Source organism: Oryctolagus cuniculus, chromosome 12 (assembly GCF_051225735.1).
Source record: "Oryctolagus cuniculus isolate XC-2025 breed Fujian yellow rabbit chromosome 12, ASM5122573v1, whole genome shotgun sequence".
NCBI classification, from domain to species: Eukaryota; Metazoa; Chordata; class Mammalia; order Lagomorpha; family Leporidae; genus Oryctolagus; species Oryctolagus cuniculus.
This window is the reverse complement of record NC_142878.1, coordinates 86,935,500-86,956,356: the sequence shown is the minus strand read 5'-3', so window position 1 is coordinate 86,956,356 and position 20,857 is coordinate 86,935,500. Positions and strand designations below refer to the sequence as shown.

At 40.5% G+C, this 20,857-nt stretch overlaps 1 protein-coding gene across 9 annotated transcripts in view; it reads left to right on the top strand.

Annotated features, from left to right (window-relative positions):
* The window catches only part of HERC1 (HECT and RLD domain containing E3 ubiquitin protein ligase family member 1), a 224,691-nt gene that overhangs the window by 55,396 nt on the left and 148,438 nt on the right, over nucleotides 1–20,857 (top strand). For all 9 annotated transcript variants that reach the window (XR_016218234.1, XR_016218233.1, XR_016218232.1 and 6 more), the window contains exons 3-12: nucleotides 3,371–3,466; nucleotides 6,655–6,849; nucleotides 7,625–7,936; nucleotides 10,795–10,891; nucleotides 11,464–11,607; nucleotides 13,003–13,130; nucleotides 16,378–16,522; nucleotides 16,621–16,792; nucleotides 19,697–19,831; nucleotides 20,143–20,308. Coding sequence is in view for 1 of the 9 variants with exons in the window: in XM_089310529.1 (XP_089166655.1) it covers nucleotides 3,371–3,466; nucleotides 6,655–6,849; nucleotides 7,625–7,936; nucleotides 10,795–10,891; nucleotides 11,464–11,607; nucleotides 13,003–13,130; nucleotides 16,378–16,522; nucleotides 16,621–16,792; nucleotides 19,697–19,831; nucleotides 20,143–20,308 (1,590 nt within the window). In the remaining 8 variants the exon portion in view is untranslated. The remainder of the gene's footprint in view (nucleotides 1–3,370; nucleotides 3,467–6,654; nucleotides 6,850–7,624; nucleotides 7,937–10,794; nucleotides 10,892–11,463; nucleotides 11,608–13,002; nucleotides 13,131–16,377; nucleotides 16,523–16,620; nucleotides 16,793–19,696; nucleotides 19,832–20,142; nucleotides 20,309–20,857) is intronic.

The following is a 20,857-nucleotide window of genomic DNA, read 5'->3' as shown; positions in this document are numbered from 1 at the left end:
CTTTTTTAGGATTTTATTTACCTGAAAGGCAGAATTATAGAGAGAGGGAGAGACAGAGAGAGAGAGAGAGAGAAATCTTTTATCTGGTAGTTTACTCTCCAAATGGCCACAAAGGCCCCAGGCTGAAGCCAGGAGCCTGAAATTCTGTTCCACATGGATGGCAGGGGCCCAAGTACTTTGGCCATCTTCTGCTGCTTTCCCAGGCACATTAGGAGGGAGCTGTATCAGAAGTGGAGCAGCTGATACTTAAACTGGTGCTCATTTGGAATGCCAGTGTCTCGAAGCTGGCTTAACTGGCTATGCCACAACGCCGGCCCATGCAGTTCACAGTTTAATGAAGGTGGGATACACAATGTGAAGTTAATAACCTGTAGTAGAGATCTGCATTGGGAGAAGGTGGGTGAGACACAAAAAGAGGGCTGCAGGGGAAGAGGAAGAGAATATTATGGAGGAAGGAGTCCTAAAAGATAATTGAAAAGTAGGAGCAGTTTTTCTGCAAACGTGAAGTATATGAATGAGAAGAGCTAGAAGAGTTTTTGGATTGGAAGACCAAAATTAATGAAATGAGTAAAGTATGGGGGAGCAAGCTCCAGGACATTTGGGTTGGGATGGGATGAGATGAGACTGCAACTAGAGCTCTGTATTCCATTCCGTGGAGCTTTGGGACTTGATCCCATAGGCTTTTTGAGTAAAAGTAAATATCATGAACACAAGGAAATATGTTCCAGTCTTAAGTCATTATCAAAGATGTTAAGCAGACAAATGTGGGATGCCAGTTCCAGCGCTCTATGCCACAGTGCTGACTTCCTTATTATATATTTTCCCAGTAGATATGGGATGATGAAAATTTCATCATTATTTTATTTATTTGGTGGGATAGAAAGAGGTCAGCTGAATATATAGAACAACTTTTAAAAATCTACAAAGCTAGGCCGGCGCCGTGGCTCACTAGGCTAATCCTCCACCTTGCGGCGCCGGCACACCGGGTTCTAGTCCCGGTCAGGGCGCCAGATTCTGTCCCGGTTGCCCTTCTTCCAGGCCAGCTCTCTGCTGTGGCCAGGGAGTGCAGTGGAGGATGGCCCAAGTACTTGGGCCCTGCACCCCATGGGAGACCAGGAGAAGCACCTGGCTCCTGCCATCGGATCAGCGCGGTGCGCTGGCTGCAGCGCGCCAGCCGCGGCGGCCATTGAAGGGTGAACCAATGGAAAATGAAGACCTTTCTCTCTGTCTCTCTCTGTCACTGTCCACTCTGCCTGTCAAAAAAAAAAAAAAAAAAAATCTACAAAGCTTTAGTATATTATGAGACTTAGAAGAAATTCTAACTAAATTTTATTAATATAAAAGCTAGATTTAAATATATTTGCCATGCTATTTGAAGGCATTCATTGGGATTTTATATTTTGTTTAAATATATATTACTTAGGAATCATGTTAATCAAAATAGTTTGAATTAATAAAATTAGACCCTTTAGAGTTGTGTGGGATCTTCTGGACACCTAGGTCAGCCTTCCCTCCACAGTAGGTGACTTGCTTGTCTGTGGTATATCCATTTGCCAGTGATAATCTAAAATATAAATATTTTTACAATTCAGTTATCTTCCCCCCCCCCCCCTTTAATTTGAGAGCCATAGAGACAGATGAGAGCTCTCAACCACTGGTTCACTCCCCAAATGCCCACAATGGCTGAGACTGGGCCAGGCCAAAACTAAGAACTAGGAAATAAAGTCAGTTCTCCCACATGGCTGGCAAGGACTGGACTACTTGAGTGATTACCTGCTGCCTTCCTAGATCTGCATTAGCAGGAAGCTGGAATTGGAAGCTGAGCTGGGACTCAAACCAGGGACTCTGATACGGATGCAAGTGTCTTAAACAGTATCTTAACTGCTAGGCCAAACTCCTACCCCTTCAGTTATCTTTTGAAATAAAGCTATCAATGAAAATTTTATTGTTACAAGTTTGATAAATCATAGAAAGAATTTGGTATTTGTGGTTTAAAGATTTAAGAATGTGGAAATATGAGGAATATTTCACTTTAAAAAAAGTTGGTTTTATAGTTTTTTTTTTAAACCAAACCAAAAAAAATTTTTTTTTGACAGGCAGAGTGGACAGTGTGAGAGAGAGAGAGAGAAAGGTCTTCCTTTTGCCGTTGGTTTACCCTCCAATGGCCACCACGGCTGGCGCGCTGCGGCTGGTGCAGCACGCTGATCTGAAGGCAGGAGCCAGGTGCTCCTCCTGGTCTCCCATGGGGTGCAGGGCCCAAGCACTTGGGCCATCCTCCACTGCCTTTCCTGGCCACAGCAGGGAAGAGGGGCAACCGGGAAAGAATCCGGCGTCCCGACCGGGACTAGAACCCGGTGTGCTGGCGCCGCTAGGTGGAGGATTAGCCTATTGAGCCGCGGCGCTGGCCCAAAAATTTCTAAAAGATATGTTTATTTATTTGAAAAGCAGAATGAAAAAAAAATCTTCCATCCACTGGTTCACTCCCCAAATGGCCTCATGGCCAGGACTCAAGGAATCCAGAGTTTCATCTGGGTCTCCCTCAAGGGTGGCAGGATCCCAAGTTCTTGGTATCTTCTGCTGCCTTTCCAGGCACATTAGCAGAGAGCAGACTTTGTGTAGCTCTGGTCAGGATCATGACTCAAGCTAGCTATATTCTGTTTTCCTGTATCCATAGGGGCAGGCAGACAAGGCAGTATCTTTGGAATAGAATGTTTCTTGGGACTCATTTACTGAAGGAGTATGTAACTGGCAACATTCTGCTTTGACTGTTTTTGGAGTCTCGTGATGCTTGGAATGAAACATTTTTAATAAGGCAATAAGTGAAGCATTGTTGCTTAATTTACCTATTGATTCAATTGCTAATCTTTATTTTTAAGAAAGGCTGAATGAGAACGAAAGAGAAAGAAAGAGAAATCTTTCCTCTACTGGTTCATTCCTCAAATGCCTGCGGTAGCTGGTGCTGGGCCAGGCCAGACTGAAGCCAAGAGCCCAGAACCCATCCGTGTCTCCTATGTGAGGGGGACCCAAGTACTTGAGCTATCATCTGCTGCCTCACAGGGTGTGCATTAGCAAGAAGCAGTATTAGAAACACAGCAGGGACTCCAACCCAAGGATTCCTGTTTGGTATAGGGCAGTCCCAAGCGATCTTTTAACTGCTTCACCACAGTGCCCCCACCACCCTCACTTCTAGGTCATTAGTAACACTTCTGTGTGGATATTGGTTCCATGTTCTTAAGATTTGATCTCAGTGTATCAAATTGTTATACACATTACTGAACATATCTTCAAATAGATGTTTTTATAGACTAAGTGATATTAATACATTGTCTCTTTCCTTTCCATGCTGTATCCCACAATGTTTGAATTATAGGGTTCATCTGCTGATCGAAGTCAGTGGAGAGAACCAACCAGAACGTCTGATGGCTTGTGCTCACTCTATGAGGCAGCATTATGTCTCTTTGAAGAGGTATGTAATTATCGTGGCTTTTACATTAAAAATGATTGTCTTAAAATCATATAGCATGTACAAGAAGACTTCAAACAGTTTGTGAAAAGTGGAATTAAAAGATGCTTATTTTGGGTATAAAATTTTTTGAAATATATGGATTGGTTTTTAATACTTTTTAAATGAATTTTTGAAATTTTGAATTTCAAAATTTATTTACAATAAAATAAACATCTTTTAACTGTGTTTTGCCATGAACTTTTAAAAGTATCATTGTATAGTTGATAGTGCTCTAAGAGTAACAAAGGATGGAAAAGAAGAAATTTTTAGAAATAAAAGAAACTAAAATAGACATAGAAAGTATTCAAGAAAAAGTGACAATACTAATGTTAAAATGTCCTGAAAATTATCCTCATGTTCACTAGAAAATATTTATCTAACACACATATTATTCTGTTGTGCATACTATTTAAAGATTCTGAGTAAACTTATTTTATCTTCTTCTATTTGATGTGCTGACAAATGAATATATTGACTTTTTAAGATTTGCCTTTTATTGTTTTGTTTGATTCAGCAAAAACATCCTAGAAGGCAGACAACAAATTGATAGTAGCTCTAGTCAGAGTTAATATCTTTATTTTATTGGGTTCATACAAGTCAATAAAAATCCATTATGCTCTAATAAATAAGTGGACAGAAGTTAGTGTACATAACAAGGTGTGGTAAACAAATACATAGAAAAATTTTCTCTGCTGATAATTAGGAAACCTGGGTGTTAAAATAATGGCATCCTTCTATTTCCCCACTTACATTTGCATAAAAATTTAAAAGTCTAATACCCATTACTTGTATGGATACTGTGAAACCAGTGCTCTCATATAAATCATATAAATTTATTCTTTGGTTAGAGCAACTGGAATGGCTATCCTAGGAACTGTGCTTTTGGTAGGAGCCTTGTTTTTTTTTGTTTTTTTTTTTTTTTTTTTTTTTTTTTTTTTTGACAGGCAGAGTGGACAGTGAGAGAGAGACAGAGAGAAAGGTCTTCCTTTTGCCGTTGGTTCACCCTCCAATGGCCGCCGCGGCCGGCGCGCTGCGGCCGGCGCACTGCGCTGATCCGATGGCAGGAGCCAGGATCCAGGTGCTTTTCCTGGTCTCCCATGGGGTGCAGGGCCCAAGCACCTGGGCCATCCTCCACTGCACTCCCTGGCCACAGCAGAGGGCTGGCCTGGAGAGGGGCAACCGGGACAGAATCCGGTGCCCCGACCGGGACTAGAACCCGGTGTGCCGGCGCCGCTAGGCGGAGGATTAGCCTAGTGAGCCGCGGCGCCGGCCTTTTTTTTTTTTTTTTAGGATTTATTTATTTATTTGAAAGCCAGAGTTACACAGAGAGAGGAGAGGAAGAGGGAGAGAGAGGTGTCTTCCATCCAATGGTTCACTCCCCAATTGGCAACAACAGCCCGCCAATCTAAAGCCAGGAGCCAGGAGTCTCCTACAGGTCTCCCACGGGGTGCAGGGGCCCAAGGACTTTGGCCATCTTCCACGGCTTTCCCAGGCCACAGCAGAGAGCTGGATTGGAAGTGGAGCATCCGGGTCCTGAACCGGTGCCCATATGGGATGCCGGCACTTTAGGCCACGGCGTTAACCGACTGCACCATAGCACCGGCCCCAGGAGCCTAGATTTAAAAAAAAAAAAAGTTATAGGCCAGCGCCACGGCTTACTAGGCTAATCCTCCGCCTAGCGGCACCGGCACACCAGGTTCTAGTCCCGGTCGGGGCGCCGGATTCTGTCCCGGTTGCCCCTCTTCCAGGCCAGCTCTCTGCTGTGGCCAGGGAGTGCAGTGGAGGATGGCCCAAGTGCTTGGGCCCTGCACCCCATGGGAGACCAGGATAAGTACCTGGCTCCTGCCATCGGATCGGCGCAGCGTTCCGGCCGCGGCGGCCATTGGAGGGTGAACCAAGGGCAAAGGAAGACCTTTCTCTCTCTCTCTCTCTCACTGTCCACTCTGCCTGTCAAAAAATAAAAAATTAAAAAAAAAATGTTATAAATGTCAATAGACTTTACCATTGTATTTAACACAAATGGTAAATAAACCATAACTTTTATTTCTATATATAAGGAAACTTCAAAAAGTTTGTGGAAAATAGAATTAAAAGATAAGTTTATTTTGGCACAGTAGAGTTTTGAAATCCGTACATGGTTTTTCATAAAGTACATTTTCCATGAACTTTTTGAAGACTTCTTGTTTACATGAATTTCAGTTTTTATACTGAAATAACCTTATCTTTGAATTCCATCTCTCCCTGAACTTTTGGATTATCCTTTTATATACATATATGTGTTTGAATGTTGAATTGCTCTGGGCCTTCACTGTTCTAAGGATAGCACCTCCTTTTGCACAATGCTGATGACATAGCACCATTTTATTTTAATATTTTATTTATTTGAAAGAGTTACAGAGAGAGAGAGAGAGAGAGAGGTGTCTTCATCTGCTAGTTCACTCCCCAGATGACTGCAATGGTCAGAACTGAGCTGATCCGAAGCCAGGAGCCTGGAGCTTCTTCTGGGTCTCCCACATGGGTGCAGGGGCCCAAAGACTTGGGCCATCTTTCACTGCATTCCCAGGCCATAACAGAGAGTTAGATCAGAAGTAGAGCAGCCTTTATAGCAAATAAGCAAAAAGAACCTAAATGTCCTATCAAAATGGTTAAAGTAAATTGTGCTTTTTTTACTAGATGGAATATTATCTGTTTAGTCATGAAGAATAGGTAGACATGGAAGATTTTTCATGAAATTGGTCACTTTTAGATATCCACTTGATAACTGTTAAAGAACATGTATATGGAAAATTTTGGAAGGACAAATAAAGAAGATAACGCTGTATTAAGGTGATAAGATTACCAGTGATGGGTTTTTTTACTTTGCTTTTTAATCTTGGTTTTCTGCAATGATATGTGAAATAATAAAGTTTTTAATAAAAAAAAAGTTTTGTGTGCCTTCTCCTTCCTGTATTTACCACCATTATCAGTATCTTTTACTGGTTTATTCTGTGGAAAGAAATGGTTCACCTATCTTTGTGTAAGATTGAGTGTGTTGTTTCTGAGGTAGTTGAATAGTTGAGAGTATTGGAAGGAAAAGAAATAGTAATTTCAGAAATTATATAATGAAATGCCTAAACTAAAAATGTTTACAAATTTTTAAACTTTAATAGGTTTGTAGAATGGCTTCTGATTACTCAAGAACATGTGCTAGCCCAGATAGCATTCAGACTGGTGATGCTCCCATTGTCTCAGAAACCTGTGAGGTTTACGTTTGGGGGAGTAACAGCAGCCATCAGCTGGTAGAAGGCACACAGGAGAAAATATTACAACCCAAGTTGGCTCCTAGTTTCTCTGATGCTCAGACCGTAAGTTCTCTATATACCTTAAAAATTGGTAGATAATGGGGGTATCATATTCATGCTTATTTGCTTTAAATAATGTTGAGTGTTTTTTAAATGGGTCAAAATTCTTGGCTGATTGCTTATATATATTGTTTTATACCACATTACTTCAGGTTTTTTTTCCCCCATTATAATAGAAAAACATGATTTTTATCTCTTGTATCCTGAGAGCATTTCCAAGTTTCAAACACTAAATTGGATTTGGATTTTTTAAAAGCATTATGAATGGTAGTATACTTGCTATTATATATAACACAAATGACAAAGAAGACTAAATGAAAATTGATTTTTTTGCTTTTTCCAGATTGACAGACAATTCTTTTTCTTACTTCTTTTTATGATCAACCTTCTTTTTACATTTGTAGCCAAGCTAGAACTTTATGTTTTATTATTTTGGGTTTAGAATACATTTTGTATAGTTCTTGCTATAATAGACCCAAAATAATCTATAGAATAATTTTATTTATTTCTTTTCCTCAACTTTAAGAGGAGGCTACAATATTTTACTTTGTTTCATTCAGTTATTTCCTGGTAGATGACCTGAGCTCAATGATGAGGTCAGCATGACTTTGTTGTTTTCTTAGTTCTCCATTTATTCCTTCATCTCTCGGAGAGTCATGTCCTACTCTGTTTTGAAAGACTTTCTTTGAGTCTCTTTGATAAAACCAACCTTAAATATTGAATTATGATTCTTACAGAAACATTTTATATTTATATTTACATTTCTGCTTGTGTGTAGATTGAAGCTGGACAGTACTGCACTTTTGTCATTTCTACGGATGGTTCTGTCAGAGCTTGCGGTAAAGGCAGCTATGGGAGACTGGGCCTTGGAGATTCCAATAATCAATCTACTTTAAAAAAGTTGACGTTTGAGCCACACAGGTCCATTAAAAAGGTTTCCTCTTCTAAAGGATCTGACGGTCACACTTTAGCTTTTACAACAGAAGGAGAAGTCTTCAGTTGGGGAGATGGTGATTATGGGAAGCTGGGACATGGAAATAGTTCAACCCAGAAATATCCCAAGCTTATTCAGGGCCCTCTTCAGGGAAAGGTATGTGCTTTCTTCTTGGATTTATAAATAATTAGTGGTATTATAATTGATACTGTCATTCAGAATTTGAGCTAGCCTTCAATCCCTTTGTTTATCTTTTGTATATCAGCTTTACAGTTTACAGAAGTTTTCACATACATTATTCAATTTTTATAGGAATAATCCTTACTTATGAAGTAGTTATTATCCCTGTTTCACAGATAAATTGAGAATAACTCAACAAATATTTATTTAGCACTTCCTAAAATGTCAGGTATTGTTTTAGGCATTAGCTATAAACAGACTAGATAATTTCTCAGTTCTCATGGAGCTTTAAAAAAATCTCTTAGAGATAATTGTGTTAGCAAATAAAATTATTTCAGATAATAATAATAAGAAAAAATTGAAGAGCATAATAGAAACTTGGCAGGATATTAGATGATGAAGTCAGAATGCTCTTGGAGCAAAGGAGGTAGCATTTTTTTTTTTTTTTTTAAGATTTGTTTATTTATTTGAAAGAGTTAGAGAGAGAGGGAGACAGAGACAGGGATAACCTGAGATCTTCCATTCTCTGGTTCACTCTCCAGATGACTGCAATGGCCCTGTAGCTGAGGCAGGAGCCTCAAACTGTATCTGTTGGGTTCAGGGGTCCAAGAACTTGGGGCATCCTCTGCTGCTTTTCCAGGTACATCAGCAGGGAGTTGGATCAGAAGCGGAGCAGCTAGGATTTGAACCGGTGCTCTTCTGGAGATTGCATTGCAGGTGGTGGCTTAACCTCCTGTGCCATAATGCCAGCACTAAGGGGGTAGCATTTTATCAGATCTGAATGGTGAAGCAGTTAGTGGTTAACTGATTGCTCAGGATCCTACACAGATAATTGGAAAGGTTAAAAACTATTAGAAACCCAAACCAGAGATGGGTATTAGGCACAGTGGTTAAGATACCTACATCAGGATACCTACATCCATATCTGGGTGCCGAGTTCAAGTCCTGGCTCTGCTACAATTCTACCGTCCTGCTAATGAGTATCCTGGGAGGCGGCAGATGATGCCTCAAGTACTTGGGTTTCTGCCACCCACATGAGACCCAGATTGAACTCTGGACTCCTCACTTTGGCCTGGCACAGTCCTGGCTGTTGTGAGCATTTGGGGAGTAAACTGGCAAATGGGAAATTTCTCTGTCTTGTTCCGTTTTAGCTCTGTCTCTCTGCCTTTCAAATAAATAAAAAGAAAAGGAAATTAAGGTGAACCTAGAGCTTCCCTTTTTATTTCATTTTACTTTCTTTAAAGAGGTAAATACATTTTCCTGAGCTTTTATGTAATTATGTAGCTTCTTCTTCCATAAGTTTCTTCCATGAAAATTTTCTCATATAACAATCTTTATAAAATCTAAATTTTAGTTTTAGCTAGAATAAATGGATGTTTTTTCCATCATGTTAAGTTGCCTGACAAAGTTGGCTATTCATATTAATTTTACTCTGTTATTACCTGGGGTATTTTGATTTATATTGTCAATCCCAAGGTAACAGGCTTTGGAACATTCCATTTTGAAAACTAATGGATACTTGATACAATGTTGAATATGGAACTTCTCTGATCTTTTGAGCACGTTTCTTCCTTAATTCTACTTCTTGTATGCTTTTGATCATTCATTTTTATGGCAATGGAAACATTGCCAATTGAAAGCAACATAATGTTGAGTATCATAAAGGAAAATTGTCCCAAATTTTTAAGTTAATAATTTTCAATTTAAAACTTCAAAGTCTTTTAGCATAGTATCTAGACTGTATTAGATACTTAGTTTTTTTGTTTTTTGTTTTTATTTTTTGACAGGCAGAGTGGACAGTGACAGAGAGAGACAGAGAGAAAGGTCTTCCTTTTTTGCCATTGGTTCACCCTCCAATGGCTACCGCGGCTGGCGCACTGCGGCCGGCGCACCGCGCTGATCCGATGGCAGGAGCCAGGTGCTTCTCCTGGTCTCCCATGGGGTGCAGGGCCCAAGTACTTGGGCCATCCTCCACTGCACTCCCGGGCCACAGCAGAGAGCTGGCCTGGAAGAGGGGCAGTCAGGACAGAATCCAGTGCCCCGACCGGGACTAGAACCCGGTGTGCCGGTGCCACAAAGCGGAGGATTAGCCTAGTGAGCTGCGGTGCCGGCTGATACTTAGTGTTTTTAATTAATCTTGAGTTGAAATTCTTGAAGTAGTTAATTTTTAAAGGTTAAAAATATGTGGAGCTATTAGGACAGACATTTTTTTCCCCAGTAGCCAATGATTTTTGATTATTGTTTAAAGGTATGAGTGATCCCCAAATTATCTTGCTATATATCTGTATTCTCCTGATTCCACTCAATAATTCTGTAAGTTACTTGAGGTATTGTCAGGGTTTAATGTAAGCTTATGTACTATTTAGATCTTTCTGTACTGTCATAGTCATCTATATAGTGAGTTTTTCTTGACCAATCAAGAATGGTGGTTTTGTTAACTTTTTAAAAATTATTGTCCCATGAGTGTTCTGCTGCCACTAGTTCTTTGAGTAAAAATTTGACTAGTGATGAAGTGTTTTCTGCAAGTGATTGGATTGATGCATTCAACACCCCTGTTAACCTTTTCAGCAGTGTCTTTATGTGAATTAGGGAAAGCTCTCTTCTCCTGTGGGTGGAGGACAGGCCTGTGGCTTGGCACACAGGGCAGAGACTGTATTTCAGCCTTTGCTTGACAATGTAGCCAGTTGCCTTTGTCCTGAGTAAAGCCTTCACAGTTGTAGAGGACAACTCTTGGGTAAACTGTGATATCTCTGAAGTCTTTGTGTATAGGATCAAATATGGACTGCAGTTTTTAGCAACTGTGTACTCATCAGATTCACTTGTGTGCAATCCAGGTAGTTGTTTGTGTGTCAGCTGGATACAGACATAGTGCTGCTGTCACAGAAGATGGTGAATTATATACATGGGGTGAAGGAGACTTTGGACGATTAGGTAAGAGTTTTTTGAAGATTGAAGTTATTCTCACAGAAAAATAGAACTGATTATGGATACTGAGAAGCAGTGAGAGCAGATCTAATAGTCCATTTATTTGATTTGTTTTAAACTTGGAGGAAGATAATTTTGTATTGGTGTATCTGGGTTCTGGTGCTGATATTTAAGTTGTAATTTAATCTGGCAAGTATTTCCTGAGTGTACCTATTATGACCAAGCACTACAGGGTTTCATGAATAAGAAAATACTCTTCTGATCCTGAAAATTGATAATCTCGTGGGCAGTGACAAGAAGTCAGTATGAGCATGATAGGAAACAGCACAAGGAAAGTGCTGTAGGAGGAGCATAATTAAGTGTTCCAATGGTTCACTGAAGTGACTGGAAGCCCTAAATTGGGAGTAACCTGGAAAATTGATGGAGAAGATGTTAAAACTGATGCTGTTTTTCATACTTAATTACACTTAGAAAATATGTCAGTTTTATTATCAGTTCTATTATTTGTAATATCTATTCCATTTGTGAAGTAATGATGTAGAGAAAGAGTTAACGTTGTTGTGTTTGTTTTATCCAAGGTCATGGTGATAGTAATAGTCGTAACATTCCAACATTAGTAAAAGACATCAGCAATGTAGGAGAGGTTTCTTGTGGCAGTTCACATACTATTGCTTTATCCAAAGATGGGAGAACTGTATGGTCTTTTGGAGGAGGAGACAATGGTATGTAAAAAAACTTATCCAGTACCTTTGATCTTTTTTTCTTGAAAAAAATTGTACTTATTTTTGAGTGATACATGCCTATTGTAGAAAAATTCAAATACAGATGAACAGAAATAAAAGTAAAAATAAATTGTATTGCCACAAATGTTTCTTTAACCATTATTACCACTTCAATTTATAGACTTCTAAATATTTAAAAATTATCAACAAATAAATAATATAAATAAGTAGTTACACATATATATGTATTTCTACATGGGTTATTTTTGCTTTTTTTTTTTTTAAAAAAAGCAGTTTTATTTATTTATTTGGAAGGTAGAGGTACAGACAGAGAAGGAAAGGCAGAGAGGAAGGTCTTCCATCTGCTGGTTGACTCCACAAATGGCTGCAATGGCCGGAGCTGGGCCAATCTGAAGCCAGGAGCCAGGAGCTTCTTCCAGGTCTCCAATGCGGTTGCAGGGGCCCAAGCACTTGGACCATCTTCTGCTGCTTTCCCAAGCCATAAGCAGAGAGCTGGATCGGAAGAGGAGCAGCCAGGATATGAACCAGGACCCAGATGGGATGCCGGCACCACAGTTGGAGACTTAGCCTACTATACCACAGTGCCGGCCCCTACGTGGGTTATTTTTGAAAACCCAATTAGACCTACACATATTGTAGATATTGTTCTATTCTGCTGGTTTTAATCTAATAGTATTTTGAGTGTCTTTATTGTGTCAACAAACATTACTGTATATTATTGTCATTCTTTGAAATAGCTCAGTGTATTCTTTCAAGTGATGGTAGGGTGTTTTATAAAAGCATTTTTTCATCGTTGAGTAGATAGTTTCTAAGTTTTTTCTAGTGTTAAAAACACCACAATCAATGACTGAATCTTTGTCTACTTTAGTCACTCCTTCCAGCAGTGTTAATGCTCACTTCCCCATATTGTCAACACACTAGGTATAATAATTAAGGTCATTTAAAAAGTAATTTCAGTAGTGAAAATGGTATTATTTAATTTGTATTTCCTTGATTCTTAGGTTTTTCTGTATTTTCTATTTATGCCATATTTTTTATACTTGTAAAGATTATATGGATATACATTCTTATCCAGGTACTGTATATTACATCAACAAATTTAAAGTTAGAAATGCAGCCATTAGGGGAGAGAAAGAAAAATAATTTTCTGTGTCTCTGTGACATTAAAGTGCAAAAGGCTATTGATTATTGAGTGTTAATTTTCTTGTAATCAAAAAGCTCAATTGTTAACGTCCTCTGCTGTCAGAAACAGCTTTCTACATCTGTCAGGTTAGTGATGGAGAGAATAGAGCACTTTATCAACTTTAGTGCTTAAAGAACAGAGGCTCTTTAAAACAAGTAAGTTGTTTAACTTGAATGTGTTTGTTTTCTTAGGCAAACTTGGCCATGGTGATACCAACAGAGTATATAAACCTAAAGTTATTGAAGCTTTACAAGGAATGTTCATTCGCAAAGTTTGTGCTGGGAGCCAGTCTTCACTTGCTTTGACGTCAACAGGGCAGGTGGGACTAAGAACAAACAGAAAAGAGAGTATTTAATAGTACAAATAACTAAAAACTAATGATTGCATGTATTTTTTTTTTTTTTTTTTTGGACAGGCAGAGTGGACAGTGAGAGAGAGAGACAGAGAGAAAGGTCTTCCTTTGCCCTTGGTTCACCCTCCAATGGCTGCTGCGGCCGGCGCACCGCGCTGATCTGATGGCAGGAGCCAGGTACTTATCCTGGTCTCCCATGGGGTGCAGGGCCCAAGCACTTGGGCCATCCTCCACAGCACTCCCGGGCCACAGCAGAGAGCTGGCATGGAAGAGGGGCAACCGGGACAGAATCTGGTGCCCCGACCGGGACTAGAACCCGGTGTGCCGGCGCTGCTAGGCGGAGGATTAGCCTAGTGAGCCACGGCGCCGGCTCGCGTGTACATTTTAAAATGAAAATCATTACATTTTTAAGCAGCATATGGAACTGTATTAATGTTCTCCTGTTTGAAGTAGAGTATCTGAGAAGGAACCAGATTTTCTGACTTGGCCTATGTGACACAGATAAACTTTCGCTCAGCTTCCAGTTCTTTGTATTAATATGATTTTATGAAATCCTTGAGCACTCAATACCCCTTAAACCTTTTCCTAAAAATTTTGGATAGTAGGAAAAAGCATGGTTAGCTCTTGATGGAAACAGTGATATGAACGAAGAAGGTAGGAAGGTGATCAAACGAGGGTAGAGAGAACACTTCCATGTGGAAAATAATTGAGGGGTTAGCTGTTTCTGAGAAACAAGGTTAGTTTGGCTTAAGACAGCGTTTGAACTTTTTTTTTCTTTCCAAGATTTATTTATTTATTTGAAAGAGTTACGGGGTGGGGGGGGGGGTCTTCTATCTGTTGGTTCACTCTCCAAATGGTCATAGTAGCTGGGGCTGGGCCAAGCTAAAGCCAAGAGCCCAGAACTCTATGCAGGCCTCCCATGTTGGGGTCAGGGCCCCAGGCACTTGGAACATCTTCTGCTGCCTTCCCAGGAGCATTAACATGGAGCTGGATCAGAAGTGGAGCAGCTGTGATATGAACCAGTGCCCTTATGGGGTGCCAGTATTGCAGGCAGCAACTTAACCCGCTGTGCCACAACACCATCACCTGTGTTTGCACTTTACATACATATTTGACTCTTCCCCTATTTTTTGCTTACATGAAGGGTCCCTGGGTATGGTGTTAGATTGACAGTTTTCACTCCCTTGTATCCATCAGTGATGGCAATGAAAAAGTGAGCTGGCTACATATTCTTTCACATACAGGGGCATATTATGTGCAGGCATAATTATATAAAAATGTTTTTTGCCTGATTCACAAGTAGATGAGCCCAAAGCTGAAACTGGCCTATAACTGAATTACTCTTTGAAAAACTAGAATGCCTTGTGTCCTAGAAAATCTATCATCTTAGCAGAACCTGCTGAAGGGAAAAAAAGAATCATTCAGTTTGCTTTTTATTTTGATTTCGTTGATTTTGGGTTGCCAAAATAGTAATCATTCATCATTTTATCTTCCTATTTTCTTTCCCAAGTACTTTAAAGTCAGTTAGAGGTTATTTTGATATTAGTTAAAAATGAAGATGTTCCAGGGGAACTACATTGGCTACTGCTTCCCATGGCCCTCTTTGTAAGTAATAGTTAAAATTGTTTCAACCATGAGGTGAGGTAGTTTTTTTTTTTTTTTTTTAAGGATTTTGTTTATTTATTTGAGAGCTAGAGTTATAGACAGTGAGAGGGAAAGACAGAGAGAAAGGTCTTCATCCACTGGTTCATTCCCCAAATGGCTGCAATGGCCCGAGCTGAGCTGATTCGAAAGCCAGGAGCCAAGAGCTTCTTCTGGGTCTCCTACGTGGGTGCAGGGGCCCAAGGATCTGGGCCAACTTCTACTGCCTTCCCAGGCCATAACAGAGAGCTGGATCAGAAGATGAGCAGCTGGTACTAGAATCGGTGCCCATATGGGATGCTGGCACCACAGGCTGATGATTAACCTACTGAGCCACAGCGCCAGCCCTGGGGAGGTAGTTTTTGTGGGGAGCAGGGCCCGGCCCCCACAATATGGCGCTGAGAGGGAGTAAACAACTTCCACACAGCTGCCTCACCAATTCGACTAAGAAGCTGCAGGAGCTGATCCTGCCCCTGATTGGAGGAGAGCAGTGTGCTCATCGCGTGAGGAGAGAACGCCAGCAGAGTTGGGATTGGTGGAAGAGGACTATAAAGGAAGAGAGAGACAACATGCAGGAGGAACATCTGAGGAACCCCTGAGAGAACCGGCCAGTGGTGTGCCACCCCTCCGCAGAGGCAGCGGGGGTGGGGGGGAACAGCAGCAAACCCAGGAAGGGCCCGGGAAAAAGAACAGCGCAGGGTCCGGTGTCATTCCTCTGCGAGTGGGGGAGTGACAGTTTTTAAACTAATTCTTAAACATCAATTTGGGAATTTATATAATCTGTTTTATATGATCACACCTTGGTCTAATCTTGATCTCACCTGCAGAGTGAGAAACATGTAAATGAGGAGTTTTAAGACAGTATTTCTAGAGCTGCTAAAATTGGACAAATAAACAAAATGCAACCCAATTAGTAGCTTTAGCAGAATCTCTCAGATATTTCCATTTTTTATGTGATCAATTATTTTTGTTTTAGCTCAGCTGCTTGTTTACCTGTGCAAATGAATGTTTTAAATGCCTGTGCCTATGAATGTTTTAAAACAGAATAATGATTCACTACAGCAACTTCTAAAATGATCAAAATGGTAAATATTATTTTAACATTAGAAAGTTATTTAGTATCAAATCACACTTTTGTTTGAAAGATGATATCTGGGCTGGCATTGTGGCATAGTGGGTAAAGCCGCTGCCTGTGATGTATGCATCCCATATGGGCATTGGTTCACGTCCTGCTGCTCCACTTCTGATCCAGCTTCCTGCCAATGGCCTGGAAAAAGCAGCAAAAGAAAACCCAAGGGCTTGGTCCCCTCCCACCCATGTGGGAGACCTGAAAGAAGCTCCTGGCTCCTGTCTTCAGCCTGTCTCAGCCCTAGCTGTTTTAGCTACTTGGGGGAGTTAGTCAGCAAATGGAAGACATTCTCTCTCTCTGTCTCTGTCTCTCTCTGTTTCTCCTTCTCTCTCTCTAACTCTGAGTTTCAAATAAAAAGATGATTATATCTATTCCTTAACAAGTCCTAAGCGACCTGATTGTCTCAATAAATTATGTTTAGTATATTTCCTTATTTTTTTTTAGGTCTATGCTTGGGGCTGTGGAGCTTGTCTAGGTTGTGGTTCTTCAGAAGCTACTGCTTTGAGACCTAAGCTAATCGAAGAATTGGCTGCCACAAGAATAGTTGATATTTCAATTGGAGACAGTCATTGTTTGGCTCTTTCTCATGGTAAAGTTATTTGTTTTAAAGAAATAACGTTAATTATTATATTCCAAAATATATTACATTTATTTTGTGGGTTTTTTTTTTTTTTTTTTTGGCTTTAGATAATGAAGTTTATGCCTGGGGCAATAACTCAATGGGGCAGTGTGGCCAAGGAAATTCCACAGGTCCTATTACTAAACCAAAGAAAGTGAGTGGCTTGGATGGCATAGCTATTCAGCAGATCTCAGCAGGAACATCCCATAGTTTAGCGTGGACTGCTCTTCCGAGGGACAGGTAAGAGTGCCTATATTTTAAAATTTTTGTGTTTCAATAACTGTATAAATATCAGTAAAACCAGAAATAACTATGCTTTGCTCATAAAATGTCCTTCTGAACATTTCAAGTATTGATTGATTGATTCTGTGTGTGTGTGTGTGTGTGTGTGTATTTGTTTAGAAATTACATCTTGATTTGTTTCAAGTTGAATATTGAGGCTAGTTGTGTTTTATAAGCAAGAAGTTATATACCCTGTATTTAGGACATTTTCTTTATCTAAGTGTCTTCTAAACATTTTGAATTTCCTCTTTATCTCTGCATACTGATTTCACAGATTAAATGTCCATATATCAAGAGGAAATTAAAGTTAAAGCTAGGCTTTATTGATTTAAAAAGTTATTTACCTTAATGCTGTTAATCTTTTTTTTTTTTTAAATGATTTTATTTGAGAAACAGAGACAGAGAGTTCCTAATTCTTGATTTTCATCCCAAATACCTACAACAGCCAAGAGGTAGCACAATCCAGTTTTCCCACATAAGTGGCAAGGACCCAAGTATTTGAGCTATCACTGCTGTCTCCCACAGTCTGCATTAGCAGGAGGTTGGAGTCAGGAGCTGAACCCAGGTACTCCGCTGTGAGATGTGTCTTTTTTTTTTGACAGGCAGAGTGGACAGTGAGAGAGAGAGACAGAGAAAAAGGTCTTCCCTTGCCATTGGTTCACCCTGCAATGGCTGCTGCGGCCGGTGCACTGCGCTGATCCAAAGCCAGGAGCCAGGTGCTTCTCCTGGTCTCCCATGAGGGTGCAGGGCCCAAGGACCTGGGCCATCCTCCACGGCACTCCGGGCCCATAGCAGAGAGCTGGACTGCAAGAGGGGAAACCAGGACAGAATCTGGCACCCCGACCGGGACTAGAACCCTGTATGCCGGCGCCACAGGCGGAGGATTAGCCTGTTGAGCCGCGGCGCCGGCTGAGATGTGTCTTAACTGCTAGGCTAAATGCCTGTCCTTTTTGGCTGGTGTTTTTGGAAAAACAAAAAACAGTGGCCATAATTTTTAATTAAGGAAATTATTTTTTGAAGAACTTTTACTTTTTCCAAAATTGATAAGTATCAGAAGGTAAGCTATAGCTAAGTAGGGAGACTACATGGGTATGATCTTGTAAACTTGTCAAAGTGATATCCAGTAGCATTTTCCAGTGAACAATGAAGTAAGAACACGGAATAGTCACTATTAGGAGACTGAATTTTAAGGAATGTTTGGTTGTTTCAAATATTTATGCATTCATCTTAGCCAGTTTACAATTTAAGAGCATATTATATTTGCATTCTAGACCTTTGATTTGGAAGGAGTTTATATGGCATTCTATCTAACCAGTTAAAGTTGTGCATAGGTAATTTTCCTTCTGAAACAAAAGCCAAGAATAAATAAGTTGACTAGAAATAATTTTCTGTTGGTATTAAATCTGCAACCCTACTTTATGTGTAGATAATTGAGGGCCAGGATCTTGAAATTCCTCACAAGAGATTTTAGGGTGTTTTAAAAAAATAAATGTCAGGGCCGAAGCTCTGGCGTAGCGGTTGAGCTGCCACCTGCAGTGCTGGCATCCCATATGGGTGCCCCTTCAAGTCCCAGCTGCTCCATTTCAGATCCAGCTGCCTGCTAATGTGCCTGGGAAAGTAGTGGAAAATGGCCCAAGTTCTTTGGGCCTTGCAACCGCGTGGGAGACCTGGAAGAAGCTCCTGGCTCCTGGCTTTGAATTGGCTCAGCTCAGGCTGTTGCAGCCATTTGGGGAGTGAACCAGCAGATGGAAGATCTCTCTCTGACTTTTTCTCCCTCTCTCTCTGTAACTCTGCCTTTCAAATAAATAAATCTTTTTTTTTTTTTTTTTTTTTGACAGGGAGAGTGGATAGTGAGAGACAGAGAGAAAGGTATTCCTTTACCGTTGGTTCACCCTCCAATGGCTGCCGAGGCTGGTGCGCTGCGGCCGGCGCGCTGCGGCCTGCGCATCACGCTGATCCAAAGCCAGGAGCCAGGTGCTTCTTCTAGTCTCCCATGAGTTGCAGGGCCCAAGTACTTGGGCCATCCTCCACTGCCTTCCAGGGCCACAGCAGAGAGCTGGCCTGGAAGAGGGGCAACCGGGACAGAATCCAGCGCCCCAACCGGGACTAGAACCCGGTGTGCCAGTGGCGCAAGGCGGAGGATTAGCCTATTGAGCCACGGCGCTGGCCATAAATAAATCTTAAAAAAATAAATGTCACTGTACTATAGAGTCAGAATGTGTTCTTTATATGAATTATACATTTTATAGACTTTTATTTTTAAAGATTTTATTTATTTATTTGAGAGGTAGAGTTATAGACAGTGAGAGAGAGAGACAGAGAAAGTTCTTTGCTCTGTTGGGTCACTCCCCAAATGGCCACTACTGCTGGCGCTGTGCTGATCCAAAGCCAGGAGCCAGGTGCTTATTTCTGATCTCCCACGTGGGTACAGGGGCCCAAGCACTTGGGCCATCTTCTGCTTTCCCAGGCCATAGCAGAGAGCTGGATTGGGAGTGGAGCAGCTGGGACTAGAACTGGCGCCCATATGGGATGCCAGCGCTGCAGGCAGAGGATTAATCTGTGCCACGGCACTGGCCTCACATTTTATAGACTCTTTTGTAGATTGTGTAGTTCAGCTGTCTGCCTACAGGTGAGTTGATGTTCAAGCCTTCCAAAAGACATGATGATTACCTGTTTTCTTCTTGAAGTTGGTGAAATCTGGTTTTCCTCTTTTGCTACAATGAAGCCTTTGGTCATCTTAATAATCAACAAGTTCTGTATATCTTGTTGAAATCTCTTAGCCTTAATGTTTTAATTTTTGATCATGTATGAAAATTATACTTTAAGGCTATTTTATGATTTTTTTCTTATGCTTTGTCCTAGACAAGTTGTTGCATGGCACCGACCTTATTGTGTAGATCTTGAAGAGAGTACCTTTTCACATCTGCGTTCTTTTCTTGAGAGATACTGTGATAAAATAAACAGTGAGATTCCCCCACTCCCTTTCCCTTCATCAAGGTATGTTGTAGATATGTATGTGTATTATATGTGTGCACACATACGTTAATTACTCCTTTTGAGTTTTGACTTACTATTTTTTGCTTCCTGTCTCCAAATAATATGAAGCCTTTTTATCAGCTAGAAATGGGTTAAAATTGTTGTTGATAATAACCTCTAGGAAAAGTTATTCATGATTTCACAAATCATGTTTTAAAATTTGTTGTTGGTCATACCTTGACAAGAGTTCTAAAGAAAAAAGATGTTGCCCAAACTGGATAGCACATGCACTTTTATGTTTCAGAAATTTTTAACAGTGTATTTTGTTTCAGGGAACACCACAATTTCCTCAAGCTCTGCCTGAAGCTGCTTTCAAATCACCTAGCTCTCGCACTTGCGGGAGGTGTAGCTACCAGTATTCTTGGAAGACAGGCAGGTCCACTTCGGAATTTGCTCTTCAGGCTGATGGACTCAACTGTCCCTGATGAAATCCAAGAAGTAAGAGAATAGGACTTGTAACTCTGTATCGTAAGTCACATCTTTCCTGGAGAGTATAGCTATACAACATAAACTGTACACTGGACAATTTCAGTTGGATGTTTCTTCCCCTTATCTATTTCTTTGGTGGCAGTAGATATTTTGGCTAACTCATCCTTTAAGAGAGCAATCACATGTACTATCTCTGAGAAACCTTTAACTTCCTGCCCTCCCACCAGGTAGGTTTCTCATGTTTGTAGTCTGACTGTATCACATTGTATTATAGTTACCTATTTACAAACGTGTGTATCTTTTCCCCTAGGTGAATTTCTGAAGGCAAGGACCTGTTTTTATGTATTTTGTTGTGTTCAGTGCCAAGTGCATGATAATTTGGTTAAAAATAGTACCTGAGTAAGTGGACTAGGTCATTCAGAGCTAGGAGAGAAAGGTTGGCTTGAGAAGAATAAGTGGTCTGGAATAGACTAATGATTATAAACAAGGAGAGTGTAGTTTTTAAAGCTTATTTGGTATTATAATACAATACTAATTTGGAGGACCTTAAATTCTTCT